Below are 27,364 nucleotides of genomic sequence, written 5' to 3'. Positions count from 1 at the left end.
GCAACGTTATGACGAACACTACAATGAATCCTATTTATTACCAAGCGCCCTTGTTTCCCCTCATTGCAGGGAAGACGTTTTAGACAACGCGACAATATCGAGCTTTGTTTATGAAAGTGCGATTCTTATCGGCTCGTAAATTAAGGAGAAATTTATGTTTGAATAGTCCATTTCTAACAGTACGTATTTGTTTTTCAACTTGTTAAGTCTTAGATGTTTCGTTTGGCTGAGAAGGGATAGAAATGATATATTCTTGAGCTAATCTCCACAAAAATTAATTACAAAAGGTGTTATACTCTGAAAAAAATTTGTTTCCTTATCACAAACCTAATAAAAACTTGTAAATAAAATTCGGACGTAAAGAAATTAAGGACGAACGATCTAGACATTTTAGTTTTGTCTTCCAACATGAAAACTTTTGCCCGTGAACAAGTATCAAGCTATGCGCAAATGGAACGATCTTTTCTGACAAATCGCATAGACCCCAAGAGAATATTTATGTCAAAACTATCCAACCGTAATTTATTGGCTAAGAATTTTACATCCACTGAGTTGGGTACCATCTTATCAACTCATCGATCTTTTTCTACTGCTTACGTACATCACTCAAAGCCATTTACATTGTTTTATTTACGGTTAATTTCACTTCTGAAAATTGGTGCGTTAATTAAGATGTTTTGATTGAAATTTGTACCAGAATCCCTGCTCATAAAACATTTGTAAATGAAGTATTTTAACTTTTTTATTGCAGGAATTTTTGCTGTCTAAAAAGAAGTTGATTGTTATGAAACTCACCCTGGCTCCGAATAGATTCCACGATAGAAGCCAGGCTTATTAAAGTTTAAAGAATCGCTTCTCACTTGTAACTGCTTATCTCTGTTTTTGTTGGGTTGGTGTCTCCGTGAGTTCAAAATTGTTATTACTTTACTTCAAAGACCCGCTGGGAAGTGTGTCTACCCACTTTGTTTTGTGAAAGGATGCTAATTTTTCTTATTGATCGATCGAAAGCCAAATTCTTCAAAAAATTACCGAACTCATCGAATCCGAGAGCCTCCTTTTACGTTATTTTGCAGTTTTCTTTTCTTTGGAGGTGCGCAAACTGATGTTTATTTAATGACTTCAAATTCGTGATTTAATAAATCGGCAGTATTTCTCGATGTTCGCCCGAGAATCATTTCTTTCGTTGCGTGGGATTCTGCAAAGAAGGAAGTGATGCGAGACAAGCGTTATTGGAAACATCAATTGTGTTAAAAATTTCCACGCAGACGAAATATCTGTTGATTTTGACAAAGGTGCGGAAATTTAAAGACAATATTTGATTTGTGTTTGCCAAACACAGAAATCTCCGCTTGCCTAAAGGAAGTTGAAACAGGGAAAAAATAGTTACTGAAACAGCTCTCATCAATGCTGGTCTTGGAACCTTTACTGGATTTGGTACAAACTTTGAACTTAACGGCGGAGAGAGGAGAGCGTTTCTCGTTAGAGATTAAAAAACTGGAGCCAAGAAGATTTAGTAAACTGGAAAATGCGGTTTATTAAAGTTTTATTTACGAGTTTTTTTAGCACCAGAATTTAACGACTACAATCGCATCCCCAACAGGGATCAAATACTATTTCAAACATGAGTGAGTATCATGATATGGAGGAAAACAATCATTTCTTCAACGATTCTTCGTTAGAAGCCTCTAAAGAAATACCGCGTACACTATTCTCGCCCATAATTCAAGTTTCAGAAGACGACGAAGAACGTAACAAAGCCGCTGAATTTTCAAACAAAAATAATCTTGAAGTGCCAGCTGTTTTATTGTCACCTTGTGCGCGAACAAGCAGGTCTGAACAAAGTTTGATAAGAAGAAATTCGAAAGAGTTTCTCGCTCCGCCATCATTACAAAATGTCCCTATGACTTCATTTAGGCCTAGGAAATTATTGCTCTCTGTTCCTTCATCTCCATCAACTTCTGAGTTTTCACTTGACAACGACGCAAGTGTCTGCCAAGACCATACGGCAAAAAACGAGAGTATTCATCATGCTGATTCAAACAGCCGACTGTCTTGTAAAAGTGCTGACGAAGTACCTCTCGCCTGCTCTTGTAGCGTTCAAGACATATCCGTGGAATTAGCGCGAGATTCTTCAGCTTCTTTGAACAGATCGGGAGAAATTTTGACTAAGCTGAACGAAGGCGGTGTTTGTTTACCTGTTACCCGTTCCACACCGAACTTACATCGGAACAAATCAACCTGTTGCGGGCATCCGTCCAAACAACTTTGTTGTTTAATAGCCACAAATTACACACCTATGTCAACACCAAGTTCAGAAGGTTTATCTTTCGAATTTTCAAACCAAATTCTCAACGAGGAAGTCACAGACAAAGACACTCTGGCTGACGAAATCGTCTCTCCAGTGGTGTGCGACACATTCATAAACAGAAACGAATCGGAAAATGACTTGAATCGTCTTTCGACAACCAGACCGAAGAGATCCTCGAGCGTGGGTACACAAAGCTGCACTACACCACAAAACGTCCCAGTTCCAATGAGTGGATCTACTTGTAAACAACTATCGACCCCTAATTTAAGGCTCTACAGCAATCCCCTTGCAGTTCCAGCGCCTCGAGAATGGAGATCAAGTGCAAAGTCTGTTGCTTCAGTGGGGGATAGGTTGAAAGTTGAACAGTCAGGCGAAAGATTAAAAAACCTCTCGAGCGCCAGGTTGAAGAAAAAGTCATCAACGTTTCTTCATCCAGACATGGCCCATTTTTCCGACTCAAATCATTCTTCAGAGGGAAGTTCAAAATCTCTATTGCAAGATCGTCCTTCCGAAGTTTCCTATCTTAAAAGGAAAAAATATTCAGATCAGAAATTTACGCATGCATCGTGTAGCATCAACAGTTCTACATCTTCAGCATTTGCGGAATCTTCTGGTAGAAGCGAAACGTCCATAATGAAAAGTTTTTTGTCGCTAATATCTCCATCGAAATTTCTCTCCAAGTTCCACAGCTCCTCAAAACATAGCATCCGCAGTACGAATTCGCATTCGTCTCGTCGTAAACGACCAGAAATTGATTTCCCCGACGACGACAAAATTGTTGTTCTGAATGTGAGTGGCAGACGTTTCCAAATTCGAGATTATTTTCTTTCCATCTATCCAAACACATTGCTGGGAAGTAAAGCAAGAAATATTTTTTATGATAAGATCAAGAACGAATTCTTTTTTGACCGCGATCCAGACACCTTTCGCTACATTTGGAACTTTTATCACTCTGGACAGCTCCATTGTCCGCGAGATGATTGCGTCCAATCTTTCTTAGACGAAGTGGCGTTTTTCGGGTTGGACATTAGTATGCTTTGTGAGTGCTGCTGGTTCGAGACGTTTGAAGCAGCTTACGAAAGATTAAATAAGAGACGAGAGGAACAAGAAGCTAAGGATAAAGAGGCCGCAAAGGCTGTCCATAGCATTGATCCAAACGCCTCCTTTAGAGAAAAGGTTTGGCTTACACTTAAAGAACCGTCTATTTCTTTATATGCGAAGATTTTTTATCTGATAAGTGTCACCGCAATTGTGATCAGCGTGGTGGCAAACACGACTGAAACAATCGCGTGTAAAGGAACGATACGAATTTGCAAAGAGGAAAACGAGAACACTTATTTCTATATTGATACAGTCTGTGTAGGTTTCTTTACGTTCGAGTTTGTCTCGCGGTTGTTAACTTGTCCAAGCCGTCTTAAATTTATCATCAACCTCATGAGTATCGTGGATCTGCTCGCAATTCTGCCGTATTACATTGACTTGATCTTAAACGCTCTGTCGTTTGACGCCCAACTCGGCATGAATGCTCTAGTGGTGTTACGAGTTTTAAGGATACTTCGCATCTTCAAACTACTGCGCCATTCTAAGAGATTAAAACAGTTGATCCAAAGCATGAAGGATTCTGCCACTGAGTTAGGCCTGATAGGATTCCTGTATATGGTCATGGTTATTTTAGTTTCGAGTATCATCTATTTCGCCGAATATTCCGAGGACACACAGTTTTCCAGCATTCCCGAAGCCATGTGGTACGCAGTGATCACATCAACTACAGCAGGGTATGTAAAGATAAGGATAAGTTGAAAAATAAGTTCCAAAAATCGCATAACTTTATCGTATTTCCAGTTGAAAGCTTTTTAACAGGTTACGCCGGTGACATACCATGTGATTTCATTCTTTGATCCCGGCTATCGGCGGAAATCATCGCTAAGTTTACCTTCTGCAGCAATGGCAGTGTCCACTGATTACCGCGATAGGTGTTCAATATTGTCGACACGCCCAGCTTTAATTTCATTTCAATATCGCTATACGCCGGCTGCTTCTGTTTCCGTGATTTTATCATCGCTGCGAGTACGTCTATCAGTTTATCACGACCGGGAACGGAGGTTTTTGGTTTTTAATTGAAGTGCCTCGTCGTCGCAACAAATTTCGCCGCGAAAAAGGGTATCCGTCGCCATGTGTGTCGCCGGCCTTGAGTCAGCTTCTTCAGTCGAAACGTTTGCGAGGTTGTGGCCAGGTCACCTGTTGGTGACGGCTTGTATTGGACCCTCGGTGATACACTGAAAAATCTGGTTCATCAGTAAAGTTTCCCCTTAAAGCTATTTAATAAAAATATCATTTATATCTATAATAACGTTTACATGCGTTTTTTTGCAAGGTTGCTCTGCACATGAGTTTTTTTCCAGCTATGCCCGCAACATAACCTAGGATTGTTACTTTTTCTTATTCAAGTTATGGTGATATCATACCCGTGACACTAGCTGGTCGGCTGGTGGGAAGCGCCTGTTGTCTGTTTGGAGTGCTTGTCATTGCTTTACCTGTACCCATTCTGCAGTTCAAGGTAAGGTAATTGTTGAACGAGGCGCTTTGAATTTTTCAGACAGGCCTTTTGGTCAGTAATGCTTATAATATTCAGTAATACCCAAGTGGCACTGTTTCATAAACAGGCTCTGGGAGTTCGATAAGATCCTCAAGCTGTGAGAAAGAATTTTTTTTTTCTAGAATCTATTAATTCGGGTTACGGAACTTTCACCCTTCCCTTCGGCACGATGCCAAAACTTTATGGCCCCAGATTTGTAGACTGTTCTGTAACTAACTGAGCTATTGGCCATCCTAATAAAACATATCGCGTCGCATGTTGCTTTTTCTTGCAGTGAAGTGTTAACGACTGTCACCATCATATTTAATGACAACGCAAGGATAAGAGCAAGTGATCTGTCTGAATACCTGAATACAAGTTTCAAGGTCTCTTAAAGGTTCAGGAAGTGACAAGAAACAATGGTATCCTGCTTACCACAGACAGCAATACCAGACAAGTGTTTCATATTGTACAATAGTACTAAACTGATTTTTATTGCAATTCTTCCTTGGTACGGAAAATATTGAATTAACAGAAGTTTGTCTTAATTGGTTTATTTTTCTAGAACATATGTTAAATAATGTCACACACATATTAATGGTTATTATTAAAGGAAAAGTAGACAAGATATAATCAGTTACATCTCCTCTATTCATTGGTGTAGATTAAAATTTTCTTTGCAGCACTGTAAAAGATTACAATGGGTTATCGAGATTTTTTCAAAAGTTGTTTTGAAATGGACGCCGCCATTTTAAAAGCAACCTAGTAAATTGGTCACATGCGCAAAGCCACGACATGTGTGTCAGAGACAGAAAAAAGTTGGTCAGTCGAATATCGGACACTAACAAAAAATAAAGATAGTCACTGTTTGAGTTAAGAATACCTATTTTTGCACCTCTTGATAGTGGTTCCAACGGATCGCAGAGCATGGTAGATAGAGGAGCGAGACTCTCCCGAGTCAAAGGTTAGCGTCCAGATTGCTCCGCAAGGTTTAAGGAGCAGAGGTTGTAGTCGTTCTCTCATGATCAGCACACTTGAATACAGTTTTCAAAACTGTGCGTTACCCTCTTGAAGCTATAAACGTGGCTTGGTTCAATTCTTATACATAAGTTTTAATGAAGAAAATGAGAAAATATGATTTCTGGATCATGTTTCTCTTTTAAGTCTGTAGAAATGCGATGATCAGTATCAAAGCCGATGATAATCACACTGATAAATGATAACCTGAAAGAAGTGGCTATTAACGTTTGGCTCTCAGTCTAAATTCAATTATCCATTAAATGATCTCTAAAAAGCTGATCTTTTAGATCAGAATTGTGTTTTTAATTTTTTTTTTCTCACGTTACCGCTTGGAAACACTTGTCATTTCCAAAATATGCATGGATGGCAATTATTTTTTTCTCTAATAAACCCTACGAACTGACTAGAGATACCAAACTGTAGATTGAAGGGATTCACAGACCACAGTCACAGGCTCTATGCTTCTCTTAATATTCATTACGCATCCAGCACGTGATTACCGAATGATCCAGCTGCCAATGATCAACGTTTAATCAGAGCTCTGCTTCCATGGCCTCATCTACTTCATCCAAAAGTCCAAGTTGTAAATTTGCCTGTGAAAAGCAGAGATTTATAACATTACTTTTTTATGTTTTTCTTGTCGATTTTTCAAATACTTCTCGCTCTCAGCTTTTGTGACATCAAAGTTAACAATTGGGCACGTCCATATGTCATCAAGGTAACAAAATTCTGACTACACTCAGACGAGTTATTTAATGTGAAAAGTTTATTTAGGATGAGTCGGCCAGTCTTGTAGTATATGCATCCTAATTTGATCTAACATGTGTACACTGAAAACTAAGGGTTCTACAAAAGAACCTGTGCTACGCCAGATGCGAAAAACCACTAAAAGACCACTCTTTAGAAGTGACCAAAAAATATGTGGAAACGTATTCCTCATCTAATGTAGCAGCGCAATACCCCGAGGAAAGGGTAAACCAACCTGGTTACACTGCTTATCACAAAGAAAAATCAATGAATGTAGTGATATTTTTTACAGGGATTTGAAAAACGAAAATTACATCAATACGAGAAAAAGAGAGTGGTCAAACATAAGAGTGACCAACCTAGAATGACTTAATTTTCACGCGAAACGCTTAAATAATCCGAAACTTCCATGATGCCATGCGAGGCTCTTCAACGTGCCCTAAGAATATTAGTTTCTGACTAATTTATTTACATTTATCCTGAATCACAAAAAAACGGGATTGACAACATGTCCATTGCAGCAATACATCGGGAAAGAGCGAGACAAATTTGAAAACGATAAAGTCTATGATTAAAACTGAGGCAAAAAAGGTGATGAAAGTAAAAAAGGAACACAGTCAAACAAAAACTGAGACATGGCAGAGAACGTAGCAATACTGATAATGAACATTTATTAAATGGCTCACCTTCTTCTGAATAATTGGAACAGGTAAAGCGATCATTAACACGCCAACAATACAGCCAACACTTCCAATCAGTTGTCCAATGACTGTTCTCGGAACAAGGTCTCCATAACTGAAACGTATGAATGGTATATAATTGGTTAAATAAGTCGTAACAAGGTGTTTGCCGAAAACTATATAACTTTATCTGTTGTGGAGAAATACTTTTAATTTGCCCGTCTTGGTTTTAGAGAGCGATATTAGTATGAATTACATGTAACCTTGAAACGGATACCTTAACTAATTATCATCGTTAGTGATTGGTTTACGATATCTAGGAGTTTTAACAAAGAAATACATTGCATTGCAAAAGGAAGAACCTTCCTGAGGGATTCCTGTCATTTTGTTATTGGCCCTGCAATATACATGAAAAAATTATGCACGTCTGATTGGCTGAAAACGAGTGCATTATTCATGTGACATGAATGCAAAGTTGTAACACAAGTGCAGAGTTGTATCACGAGTGCGCGCGCTTTCAAAGTTTCGTCTGTCTTGACTTTCTCTTATGCTTTTTTAAAGTAAAGCATTAAATCAACTTGTAAATTTTTCAAAGACCACAAATGTTGGCTTTGAAAAATTTACTCGTGCTTACTATCACCAAATTGTACTCGAAATCATCTTATTACCTATACAAATACCTTTCTACGAATTGCTACCTTTGATTTTCAAACTGCATACTCCAACAAATTTCTCTACCTAAAGAAATAGCTGGATTTGATGATAGGGCAGCACCCTTTTACATAACCTACCCAGTTGTTGTCATGGTGACGACCGAATACCACATAGAGGCTGGAATGCTGTCAAACAGATTTGTTCTGTTCGGTTTGAGGTCCGCGAGCTTTTCCGCGTAGAATAAGACACTGGAAAACAGAGTTACTCCGAGAGAGAAGCTGAATAGGATGAAGCCCAATTCAGAAGCAGAGCGTCTGATTGCAAATAACAAACTTCGTAGTCGGCTGGAGTGTCGAGTGAATTTCAGAACACGGAAGACACGAAGCACTCGCAGCAAAACCAGGGCGCTAAGACTGTCCACTGATGTTTCCTGCGTGTAATCCAATATCAGCCCAACGTAATATGGTAATATTGAAAGCAAGTCTATCACACTCATAAACTCCTTTACGTAATGCCAGCGGTTTGGTGCTGTAATAAACCGCGTCAAATACTCAAAAGTAAACACTGCTACACACACACTTTCCAATGAAAAATACAATAATTCTCTCTCCTTCAAGTAATTATCGATTTTTTCACAGGACTTAACATTTCCGTACTTTATGGCTGACAAATTCCAATTTTCCTTCCCACAAGTGTAGTTCTGACAAAGATATTTCTCGTCACAAGGAGGTGGTATAGTCTCAGCAACAGTACAAACAATACTTAAAGCAATCAGCAGTCCAGAGAAATAGTACCACGATCTACCAAGAACCGACTCGTGTGGATTGTCACAAATGTTCCAGACCTTTTTTTTCAGTTTACATCCTCTCTCAACTTCTAGTTTTTCGTGTGGATCCTCTAACTTAAACACTTTGTCGATTCGTATTTTTCTTGGCTGCCTGTAATCGTCCCAACAACAATTAGATACGGCGTTTATAGAGATACGAAAGAAAGAAAGCTCATCACGAAACTCGTCTGCACAGTAGTCACTTGAATAGTGTAACCTACCGAGTCTGGAGAGAAACGATTGTTATCGTAAGTTTCCTGCGAACCGACAAAATGAGGATGAGGAGGATTACTGTCAATTGCACTTGTTTCTGATTAGTAAAGAGGGTTAGTTTCTTAAGAAACTGTAGAGCTGTGTCGGTGATTGGGATGGGTATCTCGAGATAATTTGGCTTTTAAAAGCTTAAAGCCTGTGTAAGTTGTAAAATCATGTTTGTACATCGTTTTTTTAGATAATGAATATATATATTCAAATCGTTTATCTCACGATTTAGAGTCAGCAATAGATCGGCCTAGGAGGATCAACATCAAGCTCTTGAAAATAAAAGAGCGTGGAAATCTACCATTAGAGTGAGTCAATAGCAGCGAAGTCATAATCATTCAGTCTCATTGCCTGGCTACGACGAAAAGTTGCAATCCTCATTACTAGCTTAACTGGACAATTGGTAGTGATTCTGGATCTTGAGACAAACGATTTAACATTCATTTATTTAAATGAGTAATGATAAAATGAATAATAAATGAACAAGCTGGCAACAATTCACACGAGAATCATTGCACTTTTGGAAATCTAAATTCACATCGATTCAAAGTTTCGCCATGTTACTTGTGTGCGTTTCAAAAAGGTTTATAATTGCCTTTTGTTTTCATTTAATTCTTAAACTCCCGGGAGCGATTGATAGTTCATTTTAATACACGGGAGAACAAAAAATATGATTACATCGAAGATGTTGTCATGCCCTTTTTCAAATTCTCTCGAACATCCAACAGAGAGAAATATGTTCACCTGTTAGGAGAATTCGCTTTCAGATCAGTCCTGGAAGTAAGAAAGTTAACTACTGATAGAGCTCCTGTCGGACTCAAGTAAAGTTCCGAAGAAGAGCCGAAGAGATGCCATAAAATCTTCTTCAGAAAAGTGATTGAACCAACATCGTGAAAGGAAAAGAGGGATAATAAGTATTTTAGTGTAAACAATAAAAAACATTTTTTAGCAAATTGAAAATGTGGTCGTCGTGTGGTTTTTGTTTTTAGTTTAGTTTCCGTCCCCATCACCACCAGGTACTAATTGATTTTTAACTAAGCTTAGTTGAGAGCTTATTTTTTGTTTCAGTTTTAACGAGGAAAATATTTTTTTTCGGATTCTTATTAAGGCTATATGATATTCTTTGTCAGAATATCAGATGATATATGTTGAAATTCCCTGGTGTGCCATTGTTAAGTAATGTTTTCGTTTTCTGAGGAAAACCGACTCGTAAAATGATGACAAATTATGGGCTTCAAGTCTTTAAAATGCCCTTTTTAAATGCAAATACAAATTTTTAACACTGAATGTTAAATATCGCAGGAAATTTCTGAAACCGCGGACCCTAAAAATTGTGACTAATTGTGGTCTTATAGATCCGCGCTTTTCAAAAAGAAAAAAAGAATCTCTCGAGTTGACGGCAAACTGAGCACCGCAGACGCTACAAAAGAAGGTAGCCTTCTTTTGTGGCGTCTTGTGCTCAGTTAAAAAATGGAAAACAATTGAAACTGAAACCAAAATAATTTTTTTCGCGTTATAAAGCTGTATTGATCTGGAGGACTTGCCATATGGAATCATTTCATTCGCTTGGCTGCTGTTAGTTATTAGCATGAAACGTGTGGCTTACTTTTGGTTAGGAAAAATTTATCCACATGAAGCCTAAATATTACTGGGATTGAAATATAATTGTGCGGGGCAAGGTACATTTGCAAACCTTTATTCTCAATAAATTAACAATAGTATATGAAAAAAAAAAAAGAAAGTAATACCTGTAATAATTCAGAATGTGCCGAAACATTTCCGGATCTCTGTCAAATACATACATCTTGGTACCGCGATCATAAAATAGTTCCTTTTCTGGACTCCCTAGAAGTGTGTCCGGATAATTGTCCAGGTTATCTTGCCACGTTTCAAATAATCGTCCTCCGACGTTTAACAATATTCTTTTGCGTGGCCGTAGTGGCTGGCTGTCCAATGACCACACCGAGCTGCTGTCCCCATTTATTGCCTTTCGTATCATCGTGCGTCGAGTTGATACGCGGGTAGAGCGGCGCCTGATGCGTAAACGGCTGTAAACAGATAAAGAAAACATGTGAGTCAAACAGCTTAAGCTATGCTTAATCACAAAGTCTGTATTCGCCTCAGGGTATATAGTTGAAGAACCTACTTTCTTGTCATATTTGCATGAAAGATAATTTCATGTGGGAGCTGCGCGGCCACATTTACCGTTAATTCCGTCCTGGAAATCCCACAGTTCAGAATCAGAAACATCAATAATTGAACTCGGGTAAGTCATGTTAGTCTGCTAAATTCACCTCATCAAACCCAAACAATTCTTTTACTATAACCCGCTTTTATTTCCTAATTCACAGAACCCAATAATTTGAACGGAAAACATTTCGATTACAACAAAACTTAGCAACAAAGCGCTTTGTTTGGCGCTTGGGACTTGCGTGAGCGACTTAGCATGAGACAATTTAACCTTTTTTGTAAATAAATTCAGGAACATGTATAACCTCACGGGGTGCTACTACGCAAAAACTATTTGTTAATAGAAGGTAAAATAAACGATTTGAACAAAATGGGACAGGATGTTTCACAGTTAATTATTATTTTTATAGCTTTTCCTTACCGGCCAACTTGAATTTCTGGTTGAAAGTAAGAAATGTCATCGACTTTTTTGTTTCTTTTTCAAAAGCGTAACTGTATAAATTATTTTTTAGGAACACATTATTTGCGTCAAAATACTCATCACCCTAACAGGTGTTCCAGCTGTCAAAATTTACCAAATTTTATGCCTTTTTGCTAGTCAATAGTAGTTGAAGAGAGAAAGTTCAAAACTTTATTCCACTATACACAATGAAACGTCGAAAAAAGAAATTCATATTCGGTCGAACAAATATATTAATAAAGAGCGCTCTTGGGCTTTCAAAAAGGTTTTGTGAAGCACTCGCACATTAGGTTCGAGGTAAACAATATCTTATTATCTTATGACGCAACAGGAAATAAAGGAAAGGATTGCCAGAGATATTGATTGAAGCTGTCAAATACCAGTTTCTTGTATATTGGCTTCATTATGCGTTTCAGCATTGTTTTGTTTAAGAACTCTGTTTGCCGAGCGATGAATTATGAAGCAATAAAGCAGGATGAGGAGTGAAGACCGGTTCGAATCTACAGACCAAGCTCTTACGACTCACGATGGCGTTAAGAATCGTTTTCAAAATGACAGAAAATCCCAACGAATTTTAATAAAGCAGTTTCTCTAATGTTAGCCCAAGGCGTTCGAAAACGTCCAAATCATCATTAGCAAGCCCGAAAGTAGAATATTAAGTATTAAACACACCTCTAAAAAATTGTCGTCTTAACGCAAGCACTAAAATGTGCATAATCTAATACTTCGCGATATTGATTTGCGAAGGATGGCAATTAAGGAGTTATGACACGCGTATGCAGCCGAGCATTGTGTTTTTACCATATGGCTTGTCAAACAAATTAATAGGATTCTTGTCAATTTGTGTCTGGTCAGTTTTAAAAAGTTGTCAGTTCTGTCTAATTTGCATAACTTTGTGAAAAAGCTTTCGTTACTTAGCTTAGCAACGAATCTTCGTTTCGAGTTTTTTAGTTGGCATTCATTTATATCATGTTATTCTTACGTATGTTCTTGAACCATCAAAGTAATTTTAACATAGAGTAGTTTAACGCAGTCATTTTAACTCAACCATCAACTCTAGAATGTTCTAGGTAATTTTCATTTAATGATCGGCGATTCGCGTGTGAAGCCTGTTTATTCCAAATGACTTGCAATGAAAAATTTCATCTATCATCAAGATGATTTATCTCGATGAAAAATTGCTTTTAAACCCGTTAAGTCCGATGTACTAATTCGCACATGAAATACAAAAGCAATCCAATCAAATGAAAGCAATGGTCATGCACTGTATTTCACTCGACATCGTTTGAGTCCTGATTCACGAAGCTCACGCCTTCCTAAAGTATACAATGCAACAACTAGAATTACTTCAAATTTGTCCTTTAATTCCCAAAATTTTTTTCAGGATACATCCCCCATTTCCAGTGGTTTCACATTTCTACAAACACCTGTCTACCTCACTGATAGCAATCGGAAGACACCGCACTGTGAGAGTTAACTGTCTTTTACGGGATAAGAACAGAGTTACTATCAACAGAAGTCGAACCCGAACTACTTGGTCCAGAGTTCAACCACCGATGTAAACAATCTGCCGTGTTCACTAACACACGTGCAACGACTGAATCAGTGCCCTTACAGTAAAATCGGAACACCTGCAAAGTAGTACCTTTTACGTCGTTTCTCAGCCATTGCGGAATCAACAGTAGGCTAATAAGGAAACTCAACTCGGCGTTAAGTCCACAGGGGAACGCTTGATATTGACAGTGTCCAGCGTTTTACACAAGAATTAATGAAAGAAAAACAAACGGTTGTCTATAACTTAAAATCCTTTTAAGGTTCATTGGTGGAAATTTCCAGACGTTTTATGACACAGTTGCAACCACAGTGACACTTACATTCTATATAAGGTCAAGCTAATCAATAACTAAAATAATGACAATAGTGCAATTTATCATCTGTACTCTAAAAAAGGCGAGATTGCGAGCTTATAAAGTTTACAATTTCAATATAATATTTTTCTTTGTTTAATTATTGGCGAAGATCAATGTACACAATTGATCATAGTTAAGCTCAAAACAAAGTGCTGGAGTATTTCATTCATCGTTGCATACATTGTCACGTATTTTCATTTTCTTGTGTATTGTTGATATGTTGTCATTTATCAACACTTTGTAAGAAAAAATCATAGTAACTCTATACTAGGACCTTTTAAAACTTAAAAAAAATAGCTTTTTTAGATAAGAAACTTGGTCTGCATACTTCATTAGGAACATAAATGATTATATTTTATTCTTGTGGTTTAAAGCCATCGATTTTTTTTCTGAATAATTAATTTATCTTGTGTTAAGAACGTGACTGAGCTGAAGGCAAAGACGGCTCACAATCTCACCTGCTCTGCGCTCGAGGATATCGTTTGCTTGCATTTTAACCGGTTAGTGGCGACTCTTTAAATCCTAATACGGCTTAGAAAATCTTCTTTCAAGTACTATACACGTGGGAGATAAAGGACGCAAACGAAAGACATTGAATCTTGCAATCCACCATCTTATGTCTCTTTTCTCTTTGCAATCTGAGGCCAAAATGAAAACAACTCCATCGAGAAAAAGATGGAAAAGCGAGAAAGTTCTTTCCTAAAGTCAACTGGTTTTTTATTCCCCAACAAAGACTAAAAGAAAAGGCTAGACGAATTTATGGTTCTCTTAGAACTTGATAATCTGATTGACGTGTAAAATAACTATTACGTCACATTTAATTATGATCATCAAAAGGAAACAGGAGACGGGTATACGCCTACACTGAGTGATAAAAAGCCCTTTTCATCAGGACCTAGTTTGCGGGAAACAAACATCGCAGAAAGCACGTCGTTTCTTTTTGAGTGAAACCATTAGTTGCCTCAGATAGATCAGCCACCAAATTACGAGGAAAGATTCAGTTTCAAGTGCTCAGTCTTCATTTATGGCTTATGAATCGAAGAATCCAAATTTACATTGAATACATAACAAGTAGATGAACCAAAGTGGTGGATCGAGTTAAGAGCTAAGGAAAGATCATCTTAGAAAGGTATGGCAGATGAAAACAGAAGGTAGTGTGCTTTATACAAGAGGCAATTGTTGAATTTAATGAATCAGAAACGATATGAGAGGAGCGTTCTTAAAACATCGTTGTATTAGTCTCAATTTTATGTAGTTTCTTGTCAGAAATTGGCAAATAGAGATTCGTCAATAATTCATCGGACAACCTCATCCATAAGTAGTACAAGTTTTCTGTTGCTATAAACGTGTCGGCGCTTGAGGGCTACAGCTAATATAATTTTCTACAGGTGCGAGGAAAATAATTTATATTTTCTTTCCATAAACCCCTAATTACCAGTTGCTTTCATAAAATTATAATTAAAAAAATGATTGGGGGGGGGGAGGGGGGCTAATTTCGGCAGGTCTTAAGAAATACCGCAAGATTATAATATCTTTGTCTGACATGTGAAGCCGACGCACCGATCAAACTCAGTGTTGTGTTTTTACCTCAGTGCGTGATGTCTGTATGTTTGTGCTATTTTCCTAATTACTCTTATCAGGCCCATGTGAGATGATAACCCAGCTTTAGATTTTTAAAAGTGCAGAGAAAATTTATGCTCCATTAGCTTAAACTGGGCGCAAAATCACAATTTTTTTCATGCTGAGGCTCAAACCTGACGTAACGCTGATTTTGCGAGAGTCCAAATAGAAAAAATTGATTGCAAAACAGTTCTATATTTCATTTGGCATCTTTCTACTCACCCAAAGGCCTTTTCCAGACGGATATCATCGAATCTGAAGCGTTATCACCAAAACAGAATAATCAACTTTAGTCGTTTTCTACTCTGATGGGCTTGTGCAGAGTTGGAAGTAAAAAATTGCGGTTCACAACTTATTAACTGAGCTGTACACCCTGAATACGTTTTAAAGATCACGAAACTGTCTAAAGCTATGTCCTAACAATGACAAGAACGTCAAAAAATCTATTGCTTTGAATGAATCTGATTCTTTAAGCCAACCGTTGTCTTCAAGGAAGTTCTAAACACAAACGCACAGACAAGAATGTTACCATCTGTTAAAAAAACTCAGTAGTAAAATATCTTAGAGGTTTATGCACGCGATGCGTTACTTTAGAGACACTCGTTCGCCAAATTGCGATTCGACATTACGAAAAAGCGAGCTATCAGAATCTCAGTTCTCTATTTGCACCTCAGGCAGGCGATAAGAGTTTTATTTTGCTAGACAAGGTTTCAAGTCGCGCATGTCTAATGAAAAGATATTGCTGAAGTATCTTCATAGAAACTACGTTTTTACGAGCTTCCCTGAATCGCCAGTATAGCATGACAGATTGCTTGGCAACTTAATTTGTTGGTCTCCCAGGGCAAAACAAAGTTCATCACGTGTCATTTTCCACCCCTCCCACCAATAAATTCTGTCTGGTTCCGCGAAGATCCTGGGATTGAAGTGTCTTATATCAGAACTTGATGAGCCATATCAACATTTCATGGGCCACTGTCTCTCTTTTGTCATGTTTCCTTGAGATGTTTTCATGCAATCAGATCAACCTACGTTAAGCGGATGACAGTTTGCATTCTCATTCCTGTTGTGTACTGAAAAACGTTCGACGAAACCCGTGTTTCATGATTTGAGGACAAGTCCTTCTGCTGAGCGACACTAGTTTGAAAACCACACTTAACGATAACTTTATATCCTACTAACCTCATTTTTTCATGCTGACGAGCTTTTTTATAGGTAGACAATACGTTAAATCATGAAAAACAACAATACCTCCTACCTATAGTTGCTAAGATCGAATTAACTCATCGTACTGGTGCAACATGTAAGAACGGAGAACTTTTAGAAACACACTCGGCTTCATACAAATGGAACTGATATCTATATTGCTAGAAATACAGAAATTGTTTCTAAAAATACCAGAAATAATTGGTTTCTTCTTACCAGCCCTCAATTAAGGGAGTTTTTAAATTTATTTTTCTTCTGGACTCTTACTAGTATATCTGATTTCCACTATCTCCCTTTTTTATCGCTCTTGAAAGAAATCCATTATAATGTTGAAACTCTGTGTGGTAGTGGGAACAGTTAATCTAACCACTCCCTCTTATTTGGAAGGAAAAAAAAAACAATTGAAAGGTTTGATATAACTACTATAATTCAAAACAGACGATAAATTTCTAGGTTTTGGAGATCAAGAATTTACGTTCACCTGGAAAGTTGGGTTACTGGAAAGCAAAAACTTTACCCGGCAAAAATATGACATGTGCTAGTTGTCTAGAGTAAGTCAGATTTAGTTCAAGATTTGTGGAAAAATAAATAATTCATGTAGAAAAATAATTAAAATCTAGGTATCGATTTTTGTAACACTTGTAATTATTTAACCGCACATATGTTGGGTTCGTCCACTGCTTTCAGATTATGCTAAATGTATGACCACAGAGTCGAACAGGGAGAAATGTCTCAGGGTGCTGAAATCATGGACATCTCCATATGAATATCAGCGAAACAAAAACAAGAAACGTTATCTGCGGTATGTTATGACTGAATCTTTATCAGCGACATAACTTCGTCTGTAACGAACTTGCTAAAGGGACGGCTCAATATTATTGAATTCTACTCATGTAAAGAAAAAGAAATGAAGTGTATCAGTTACATTTTTATTACGCGAGCATGGTTTAGTTCTATTTGCTACAGTCTGATGAGATTATACTTAATCATGCGGAAATACGGTGTTTTCGTAAGTTGGTTTTTCTTTTCATTTAGATTCTTTCTTGCGATATTTGAATAAAGAAACACTTCAGCTTCAGTGTACAGGTAAACTCTCCTAACAGTTGCCGTCCCCTTGAATAAAATACTTCTACATTCTATCATCCAGTATGATTTAAGTACCAAGTATATTATGGAGGTGACAATAAAGAAAAACAAATCGTATTTTACCTGTGAACACTTCAGTAGACCGTTCAGGTCACAGATTCCATCGCACCCCTCAACTAGGCAAATGTTCAAGACCGCATTCTCATCAGAAAGAAAGGCATTTCCTCAGCAAAACGACAAAATTCCTTCAACCATCGGACGTTGTTTACAAAAACCTAGTGTGTAAAGGGATGTTTTCCCAAAAACCATCAATTTATGGCTTGAGTTAGAAAACAATCAATCCCCCACTCAGCTATTTTCAACAAAACCACCGTTCATTTAAAAACATACCGCATATCTAAATATAATTGATGCTCTGAATTGCGAAGAAATCGTCGTTCGTTTATATTCCTTTTTAATGTTCTACGAAAATTCCTATCATATACGTCAATGGCACCTGTCTAATACTTTCAGCACGAAAACATCTGAGGTCAAGAAAACCGAAAAAGTGTGTCTTTTTTGCGTGAAATAAACCATAACTAACAAATTAAAACGTCTTCTGCAGTCTGGACAATTCTGTAACCTGCAGAGAATAGTTATTGTTAGCTTGTTAGTTTGCATGCAATCCCAGTTAAGGTTCTTGTTTTGCTTTGCTTCCTTTTCGAAAACAAAGAAAGTGTTTCTGTTATACCTTTTCTTTCAAATCATTGTCTTGATGTTAATAAGATATTCGCTAAAACAATGAATGCGTTACTCATAAAATATGCAAAGATAATGCTGTCTTGTATTTTCATTGGCTGACAGCCAACTTAAACCAAGAGAAGATGTTATGTCTTTCACCGATTAGTCTCCTCAAGTAAAACATCTCATGAGGAATGTATTGTATATCACAATTTTTATAAGTAACTGAAATGTTTCTTCTTCTTTATAGTTTGAGTTCTTTTCTATTACAGCCCTGACTGATGTTAACTTTCAACTCCTTCTTTTATTTATAATGTTACAAGTAAAAGGTATTGTAAGCACTCAATGTTACAAGTGAAAGGTATTGTAAGCACTCAATGTTACAAGTGAAAGTTATGTAAGCGCTCATGACATACTCAAGCAGGTCTGCGTTGGGAGAAGCTAGCTTGATAATTAATTTTCTTCAAAGTTTGCGAATTTCCTGCTTAATAAAATAATGAGCAAACCTATCAAGATCGCCACTGCACGTTCAGGACTTTCCTAAGCGAACTTCCCGTGTCTTTCTGTCGCAACAGAAGGCAGTCTTAAACACTGCGGGAAACGCATAACTTACTTTTTTCAAAAATCTGTTCCTTATATTTCGTTCACACTCACAGTTGACCACTTTTTCAAATCGGCAGATTGTCCGTTCTCTTCTTATGACATCACTGTATGTGTACGGTTTTTAGGTGTCAGCGAAAACTTCCGGTTATGACGTTCAGAATAAAGGAGACCCCGTATCCTATTTGTGATGTATACCTCACATATCAACTGGAGTATTGGCAGCGTCATGAGTTTCGCAGTTTCGGTCGATACATAGAAATTTCAATGATTTTTATTAAAAAAAAAACTAAGAGAAAAAAAAAGAAAAATGGCACTTTTTCATACTCGTTACAGCCGGTTATTATGGTTTGTGTGTTACTCATATTACACCCGTAGTACATCGACGGCTTTTGAGCAGATTTTCGTCAAATAAATAAGAATTTTAGGAAGAAGAAAAGCTATCGGCAAACGTGCATATAACTGTTGATTAGAAACAATGTACGTGATGTCAGCCAGCTATCAATCATCTCATTGAGACAGTTAATTGCACCAATGAGAGATAAACATTTCAGTTAATCCACATTTATACAAAAAGAACTGGGTAAATGATTGAACAAAGATGAAAACAAAGTCGAGGAAATAATTATGATAATTTGCAAAAGCATGGCGAACGGTGTTTAAACAACTTGCTAATATTAATGTCAAAGATGCCAAAAATTAATTAACTAAGACCCACCGAGTAATTTATCGAATGTTATGTGCAATGAATTAGGAGCTTTGTTCCGCGCAAAGATAGGAATAGGGGGAGTTAGGACAAGAATGTTTTTATTTGCCATAAATAAATATCACGTTCGTAAGTAAATCATTCACACTTTGATCATTTGATCTAGGGACCTTTATTCTAGGTTCTTAATAATAAATTCTCAAATCATAGAGTGAGATAATCAAAACTATGGGAAGATTTAACTGAGAGAATTTCATTTCCATCGTAATAGTCCTGCATAATATTGAAAAAGTATTATAAAAATAAGGAATTGCTCGACTAAGCTTGTTTGCGAAGTTTTGAATAACACTTGTTTGTCAAATGTTGATTTATTTAAATGCATTTGGGTTGCTAATAGGCACTGATAAGGATCTTTTCATAAGGAAAGAGGCTCTTAAATTAAACTTCCGCTCCTAATGCTAATATTTTACATAGTCATTTGATAGCAGATTCCCGTTAATAAAGGACTACAAGAATTGATATTGCACTCCAGCTGGTTAGTTTCTCATTCTTTTTTCATTTTCTTGAGGAAAAAGACCAAGCTATTTTTTTTAGGATCTTAAATAACGCTGTTCATACTTTGGCCTCGTCTTGCCTGTAATTTACTCTCAAAGGTGACAAGCCTCGGCTTTTACAAAAGGCGAAATATTATTCCTTTTCACATGCAAATGATCTTAAAAAAAAAACACTCAATACTCTTGAATTGCCTGCAAGCTAAATTATTGTCCTGTTACCAACGCCAAGGTTCTCATTAGTGTTATTTCGGCAAGGTTAGTTTTTGTTAAAAGCTTCCGTAACTGAGATCAGGATTAATTGATTTCTGTTTCACCAAGGCAATAATGACCTGTGTTATCCATTGAAAAAAAAAAACTATTACACTCGCTTACTTTCAATATCTGTTCATGCCTAAGAAAATTATAGCAATAGGAAATTGTCGCAGATGGAACGTTATTCTTGACAGTTGACACAGTTTTACCGATCAGAATGTTTCATTCCAAAACGAACTCGTGATATACATGTACCACAGGTCTTTATTTTCTTATTGCTCAATTTGCCCAAATCCAGTTTAATGATAAGATCAGACTTTGCAAATAAAGAAACTAATGAAATCATGCATTATTCCGATAACACATGTGATCTCTTTGAATGTACAACAGTCCTGGCTTTTCATTCCCCTGAAGATCTTTTTGTCGGTTGGATCAAGGAATTTGGAGCACTAACAAAGGAAGAAGGTAGGCAGCGTAAACTGTGCTGTGACTTTCCTGTGTCCGGTCCTCGAAAAAAACTCATTTCACGCTCAAATATTAATAAAACCTAGTAATGCAAATAGTCTTTCAGGAATAATCCGTAATTATTGTTGCACGTGTTTCTTGGCCGATCCATTAGTTCTGAAAAAAGCTTTAGAGTAATGTCCGGGCCACTACAAATTTTAACTAATACTTGCTGATTTCCAGTCTAAGAGAATGATTTAGCAAAAAGAAATGAGGGAGTTCGAACAGCGCGAGCTACATAACACTGGCTCTGCTCTCACGGAACCTGGGCTTCTTTAGTGTAATGTTAAGAAAACTGTTGTATTCCTTTTGAGTTTTTTTTTTTTACCAAGAGTTCTTGTCTTTTAATTGAGTAAAAAGAAATCAATATACTTACAACGAAAAAATGCCTATCTATTCGTTAAGACAAGGACAGCTGTCTGGTACTTAAAGCTAATCGAGCTCTAATAAGATGCAGTTCTATAGAACCTCACTATATTTTTAACATTTGTGTTTCTTGAAACTCAGTTAACAACAACTAACAATTTTGATTCTTTTGATCATCATAGGGAGTTATATATCGCTGACGGTTGATGCACCTCGAGTTAGCCGTTAAAAAGTTCTAGATCATCATTTGAAATTTGTGTCTCGTTCATCCTCAAACATCTTCGCACGATTTTTGTGATTATTTTCTACTAATATAGCATTTTTCACGCCATTAAGCCCTTATTGTAGGGGTTTGCATCATCATAAAGCTTATTTAAGATTACTAAGCAATTAGGAAATGAGTGGGCAGTGGAAAATATCCTCGGGAAAAATTAACGCCCTACTTTGTGGCACCTTTCACAATTTTATTATTATTTTTTTTTTTGCTCTCTCGGTCTAATTTTTAGCATAACTTAATGGCCCAAATACAAAGCGTATAGCCGTTTTCATTTGTTTGACTTGGCACGACTTAACGGTGTCGATATTTTGAAAAATTCTTAATATCTTTTGTTAGTTGAATGAAAACTGTGATGTACTTCTTTAATGTCGCTTAGGAAGCCATATCGTCATTTGTACTGTAAAATCTAAATAACAAAAAAAGGACATATTGGCCATTTCAAACAGTTGGTCACTGAGTGGTTGAGTAAGAAAAGAATGAGGTCAAGCCTACGTTAAAACTGAGAAAGAGAGAGAGAGAATGTGTGTCACACATAATCATTGCATGATGCTCAACTCATTTTCGTAAAACAAATTAAGTAAGCGAAAACAGGAAAACAGGGATAAATTATCAGCAATTATACTCTTTCGACTATTTCAGAACTATATACACACAAAAATGAGAAAATTTCCGTGTCTGACAGATTGATGTTGGCTTTGGAAGAACTCGATTTCAATCAATTGTGTTTTGAACCAATAGAATGATGAAGGATTCCCCTTACACCTGCCCACTATTTCCATGTCACTTAGGTGGGCAAATAATTCAACAGACCTTATGCCTACGGCCTGGCGGTTACCCTGGTTTCAGCGGCGTATTCGAGAAGAATTAATTTTAATCTTGAATTGTTGATTTTTAGCTTTGAATAAGCAAGGAGCGAGTACGAGAAAAGCCACTCGTTTCAAGTAGTTTCTGATCCCAAGCGGAATTTAATTTTTGGACAATGACTCAACAGGTAAGGGCAAAGTGAAAAAATCTGATTGCCAAATTTTGGATGTAGTCTGCGTAAAATTTACAGCCTAAAAGTGTTGTGTTTTCTTTCCTCTTGACTCATTAGGTGAAAATGGCTTCTGACATCGACTCGTTCGAAGAACTGTTTCGAAAATGTCCAGATATCCATGCTCGATTCAACTTCACAGCACTAAGAGAGCTCAATAACTCCAATACAGTGTTACACTCTCTTTTGGGTAATTCTTCCCTTTGTTTGAAGCTCTTGAAAGAGCCGAAGGCAAGGACGACGATCGTGTTGCCATATAATCTACCTGTTCTCATTACGTACTTTGTACTAGTTGCAGTATTCGGTTTGATTGTCAACTTGTGTGTAATTGGTACAATTTGCCGCGTTCGTAGACTGTGGACAATTACAAACGCATTTGTCTTATCTCTGGCTATGGCCGACTTCTTCATGGCCAGTGTCCTTGTTCCGTTGAACATCTGGTGCCAGTATTACCCCGGTCAAAACGCCTCCACAGCTAAGGACACGTTGTTTCCGTTAGTAGGCGCTGCGTCACTTCTCAACCTGGCCGGCGTTACGCTGGAACGCTTCATGTCCATTTCATACCCGTTTAGGTACGACGCGTTCCTGAATCGTTTTCGCGCCACAGTCATCATTGCTACCATATGGCTGGTATCGATATTCCAGGCCCTCCTCATCTTTGCTTTTAAAGACGAAAATGGTAGAACTCCAAAACTTTACGAAGTCCTGCGATTCGCCTTGGTGTTCGGTCTACCATGTTTGTGTATCTTGCTGGTAAACATAAAAATTTACTACGTAGCTCGGCAGCATGCGAGACAAATCAATGCATCGAAACCAAACGGGCAAAGCGGCACAAGAAGCTCGAACCGATCGTTCATAAAAAAGCTCAAGACAGTTAAAATCATTGCTCTACTTGTCGGTACGTTCATGGTGACTTGGTTGCCCTACTTTTGTTTGTCGATATATGAGCTTCACACAGCTGTCGAGGAAAAAACAAGCGGCTTGGCGCTGGCTTTGCAGGTAGCAGAAGCGTTAGCGTGCGGAACTGCCCTGTTCAACCCGTTACTTTATGGACTGCTACGGAAAGACGTGCGCGAGGCGATATTGAAAGGACTCAAGTGTGAAAATGTGAATCAGACTGAACTCCAAAGTTTTTCTTACAGCCTTCGTGCGGAGCAAACACGGTAAGATTAGGAAAATGCGAAAATAGCCACAAACATGGAACTCTTAGTTGGGTCGTGAAAATTTGAAGGAATACAAATTTCAAAGAGTATCACAACCCCCTTAAACTTATCCGAGTGTGACCTTTTCGTAAATTGTGTGGCTTAAAAAAGTCGATAAAAGAAAGCAATCAAAATTGGTTTGCACTAAGACAGTTAGGAAAATTGGTCGGTTCCGACTTGTATTTAATCAATTATTAGAACTAAAACGTTTACTACCAAAATTTTGAACGAGAAACCTGCAACGAATTAGTGCAACTTTAACATTTTGTGTGCTGATAATTTTTCGGTTTAGCCTTTAAGCGGATAATCCCATCCAGCGTATGCAGATTTCTGTTTGCTCGTTGCTAAAAATTTTCTATAAAAGCAGCAAAAGATCACCTTTGTTGCTGAGTAAATTACCAATACAATAATGAAATCTCTAGATCGCTGGCTCCAAACATTTGTTAATCGATCGACAGAAATGCGTCGAATTACGTCCATCGATAAAATATCTTAGGCTTAACTGAGTTTTGTTAAGAAAAATAAATGTCAGTTTCAATATTGTGATATGTTTAACTGCCGGACTTTTCATTGCATCACATGCCAGAGGAAAAAAAAACATTTCTTTTTTTATTCAAGATCACTGATAGATAAAAAATTTGTAGGTTTGATGTAAAATCTACTTAACGATGCAAAATGATAAATTAAGGTAGATTAAGGCTTGTAAATAAGTGAATCATGTTATGCCGTGGGACTTATCTGTGATGTAATTAATACCCTGCATTAATAAGGGAATAACATGACTTTTTTCGGGAATATTGTTTATTTGCGCCCTTGTAGTGTCATTTGCACCAAAATGATATCAAGAATGCGAGTTTTAATAATACAAGCTAAGTGAATGACGAATTCAAAGTCACTTCAAATCATCATGTAAGCTGTAGGGCTGATAATGCATTAGCAGCCCGCTGTCAGTCTTTTGCGGCCCGCTGAGCGTGTGTTTTGAAGAGGCCGATTTTCTATTTGGCCGCGTATATTGATAATAATGCTAGATGAAAACACTTTCAAGCCGACCAAATGTGTTTTATGTGTTTTATTGTCAATAAAAGGGTAGTATTCATATATCTTGATTGTGAGCAAAGTGTTAACGATTATCTACAATCAGACGAAAAAAATCCAGTTATTCCAAAACGATGAAGGAACGAAGAATTACAACCTAGAGCTTGCTGAAATGGAATGACCGCTTGCACTTGAATATATTATCTTCATCCTTCAAATTAGGCCTGTGTAAATGCTAACTTAATGGGTTAAAAAACATACATTTGAAATATTGGAAAATATAAGACATTTAAAAAACGCAATGCTTCAATCGCAAAAGCTGCCTCAATCCTACTCATTATCAGCACGCTACAAGTACCCCATTTCATAGAGATTGTAACCGAAGAATCTTACTGTTTATCTCGTAAGTATGATTGCAGTTTGCCGTCGAGGTTGTGCATAGCTTGTCTTTGCAGACAAAGCTTTTAGACTAAACACCCTCCATCCTTCTTGTTCTACCTTCTCACACTTTTTTCTGGTAGTCCGTCCACTACGTTATCCTTTGTTTTATAATTCTCTTTCTCTAAAATCAACAGTTACAAATCAGTTGATTCACGATTTTTGAGGTTGAAATTGCGACATTCATCGTTGTAGCTCAAAGTCTTTAGAGCACGCAAAGCTTCTATATTTATGCAGCAGGCAAGATGATGCAAGAGTGAAATAAACTACTGAGACACTCATTAAGAGTCGCTCCTCGTTGATGCATTTGTTTACTGAAAACTCCTTCGACGAAATAAAAAAGTGCCCTTATTTTGCACATTACTAAAGAACTTGAGTTTTTAGTGGCAACACAACACATATTTCAGTCTCGCATCAAAGCAGCTTGTGGTTCGAGCTTTCACCTCCGCCGAAATTCTAAGATTAAAAGAAGCACGACGTTTCCACTTTCGGTACACACCAGACGTTTTTAACAGCCTTCAAGCCTTCTAATATGGACTATTAATTCTCTGAAGCCTTGCTATATTTACTCGTGTAGTTCTCAGACCTCTTGAGAATTTCCTTTTTAATTAAGGAAAACAACTGTAGCCCACGATATGAACAGCCGGCTTTTAATAAGTCAAACATACGCCAAACCAAACACCCGACTTATGACTTTCAGTTTTCCTTTGCAAAACCCAAGCAAGTCTAACTTAAGAGAGATTTTTTAATTCCAAGTATTAATATGAACTCTTCAGTCACGCGCGTTCTCGCTATTTTCTGTCAAAGAAAAGTATATTTCGCAATTATATGAATATTTGTTCAAAGAGCTGATTTTTGCTAACAAAGCTCTTTGTAATAAGCGAGCACAGTTTCCGAGAAACGAAGGATTTTTTAAGGAATGTCTTTGTTAAAACAACTTTCGATAACTGCACTATTTGTCTCAACAAAGCACGAGGCATCGTATCTTTTGTTAAGTATTCAAATTTCAAGTACGTTCTTTTTACCCTGACACATCTCAACGCTTAAATAATTTAGCCCATTTTTTGTAGTAACAATGACAAAATAAATCTTGAGCCACATCAACCAAAATCTTCAAGAAAGGGGCTAAGCTTTTTCTGTATTTTGTATCCATATTCTCTCTACCATGCAATCAAATTTTAATAAATATCTCAGCGAAGAAAGTTTGTTCAAACCTGTTGTATTTCTGTCACGAATAGAAGTTCACTAGTAGCTGGTTGAGCTGCTCGTTTCTCTGTTTAAAAAATAAGGAAGAAGAAAAAAGGAAAAACATCGTTTTAATAGGTCGTAGAAATAATTTAACACAAATTCTACGGCACGATGACCTTTTCCGCTTCATTTACGGTAGCAAGTCCAGAAGCTTGTGGTGTTAAACAACAAAACACTGACCCATTTTTAAAAGAGGCGTAAGTAGCTCGAAGATAGCTTCAAGCGTAAACTGAAGATGCTCCATAGAATAATCAGTTAGCCTTGCAGTTATTACATTTTTTTTTGTTTACCAAAATTCACTTGAAAAAAAAAAAACCATTTAAGCTAAACAACATCTTTACCTTCACGAGGGCTTGGATCTATTAAAACCGTTTGACTGGAGAAAGATGTGTTTAAGTTCCTGAAGGCGTGCTCGTTTTTTAATAAGTTTTATCCCTTACATTGTCATTCGAATAAGCTCCACAAAAGACTCATTCATTCAACGCTGGAATGAAATTTTTTTGTAACACAACAGTAACAGTGGGCAACGTTTTCTAAATTTATTTCAAATGACACTTGAATACACAAACCATCTTCTATTCAATCTGGGAAAAATCGGATTTTTCACGAACATTTTGAATTTGTCAAGGCTGAATATGTGCACTAGAATCACGCACAGGCGGAAATAAAATTTCTCAAGAACGGCCAATCGCTCTGACGAAGGGCTAACGCTCGAAACGTCAGCTTTTTTTACCCTTTACGGTGGCCAATTTACGTTTTCAACTCAGTTGTTAACACCAAATTACCTGCTATACTCTCCCCAACCCCCTTTATTCATGTTGCACAAAATCACGAGTTTGTTTACCCTAAGGAATAGTGGTGCCGGTCTTTGATAATCAAACAACAAGTG

General features: G+C 37.2%; 3 protein-coding genes across 12 annotated transcripts; 2 read left to right on the top strand and 1 right to left on the bottom strand.

Annotated features, from left to right (window-relative positions):
* The first annotated feature begins 1,255 nt into the window (after positions 1-1,255).
* Positions 1,256-5,433, top strand: LOC131769128 (uncharacterized). Its single transcript, XM_066170928.1, has 3 exons — positions 1,256-4,083; positions 4,757-4,865; positions 5,179-5,433. The coding sequence occupies exons 1-3, from the start codon at positions 1,622-1,624 to the stop codon at positions 5,179-5,181; spliced, it is 2,574 nt and encodes an 857-aa protein (XP_066027025.1). The 5' UTR covers positions 1,256-1,621; the 3' UTR covers positions 5,182-5,433.
* A 24-nt stretch (positions 5,434-5,457) lies between these two features.
* On the bottom strand, positions 5,458-26,853 carry LOC131769092 (potassium voltage-gated channel protein Shal). 6 transcript variants are annotated; one of them, XM_059084831.2, is made up of 6 exons: positions 26,817-26,853; positions 26,442-26,500; positions 10,820-11,119; positions 8,122-9,036; positions 7,337-7,445; positions 5,465-6,496 (listed from the first exon to the last, which is right to left on the bottom strand). In XM_059084831.2, the coding sequence occupies exons 3-6, from the start codon at positions 11,068-11,070 to the stop codon at positions 6,437-6,439; spliced, it is 1,335 nt and encodes a 444-aa protein (XP_058940814.2). In that variant the 5' UTR covers positions 11,071-11,119; positions 26,442-26,500; positions 26,817-26,853; the 3' UTR covers positions 5,465-6,436. The 6 variants fall into 6 exon arrangements, with proteins under 6 accessions (XP_058940812.2, XP_058940811.2, XP_058940814.2 ...); XM_059084830.2 differs by lacking the exon at positions 26,817-26,853 and adding an exon at positions 17,664-17,815 and having other exon boundaries at positions 26,442-26,477; XM_059084829.2 differs by lacking the exons at positions 26,442-26,500; positions 26,817-26,853 and adding an exon at positions 11,218-11,428 and having other exon boundaries at positions 5,458-6,496; positions 8,122-8,922.
* Positions 11,139-25,333, top strand: LOC131769094 (histamine H2 receptor). 5 transcript variants are annotated; one of them, XM_059084836.2, is made up of 5 exons: positions 11,139-11,337; positions 13,106-14,131; positions 20,763-20,837; positions 22,415-22,510; positions 22,613-25,333. In XM_059084836.2, the coding sequence occupies exons 4-5, from the start codon at positions 22,499-22,501 to the stop codon at positions 23,717-23,719; spliced, it is 1,119 nt and encodes a 372-aa protein (XP_058940819.2). In that variant the 5' UTR covers positions 11,139-11,337; positions 13,106-14,131; positions 20,763-20,837; positions 22,415-22,498; the 3' UTR covers positions 23,720-25,333. The 5 variants fall into 5 exon arrangements, with proteins under 5 accessions (XP_058940819.2, XP_058940823.2, XP_066027026.1 ...); XM_059084840.2 differs by lacking the exon at positions 20,763-20,837; XM_066170929.1 differs by lacking the exons at positions 11,139-11,337; positions 13,106-14,131 and adding an exon at positions 14,303-14,760.
* Positions 26,854-27,364: the final 511 nt, after the last annotated feature.

The sequence above is a fragment of the Pocillopora verrucosa genome, chromosome 8 (assembly GCF_036669915.1).
Source record: "Pocillopora verrucosa isolate sample1 chromosome 8, ASM3666991v2, whole genome shotgun sequence".
Classification (NCBI taxonomy): domain Eukaryota; kingdom Metazoa; phylum Cnidaria; class Anthozoa; order Scleractinia; family Pocilloporidae; genus Pocillopora; species Pocillopora verrucosa.
This window is presented reverse-complemented; position numbering and strand designations above follow the sequence as displayed.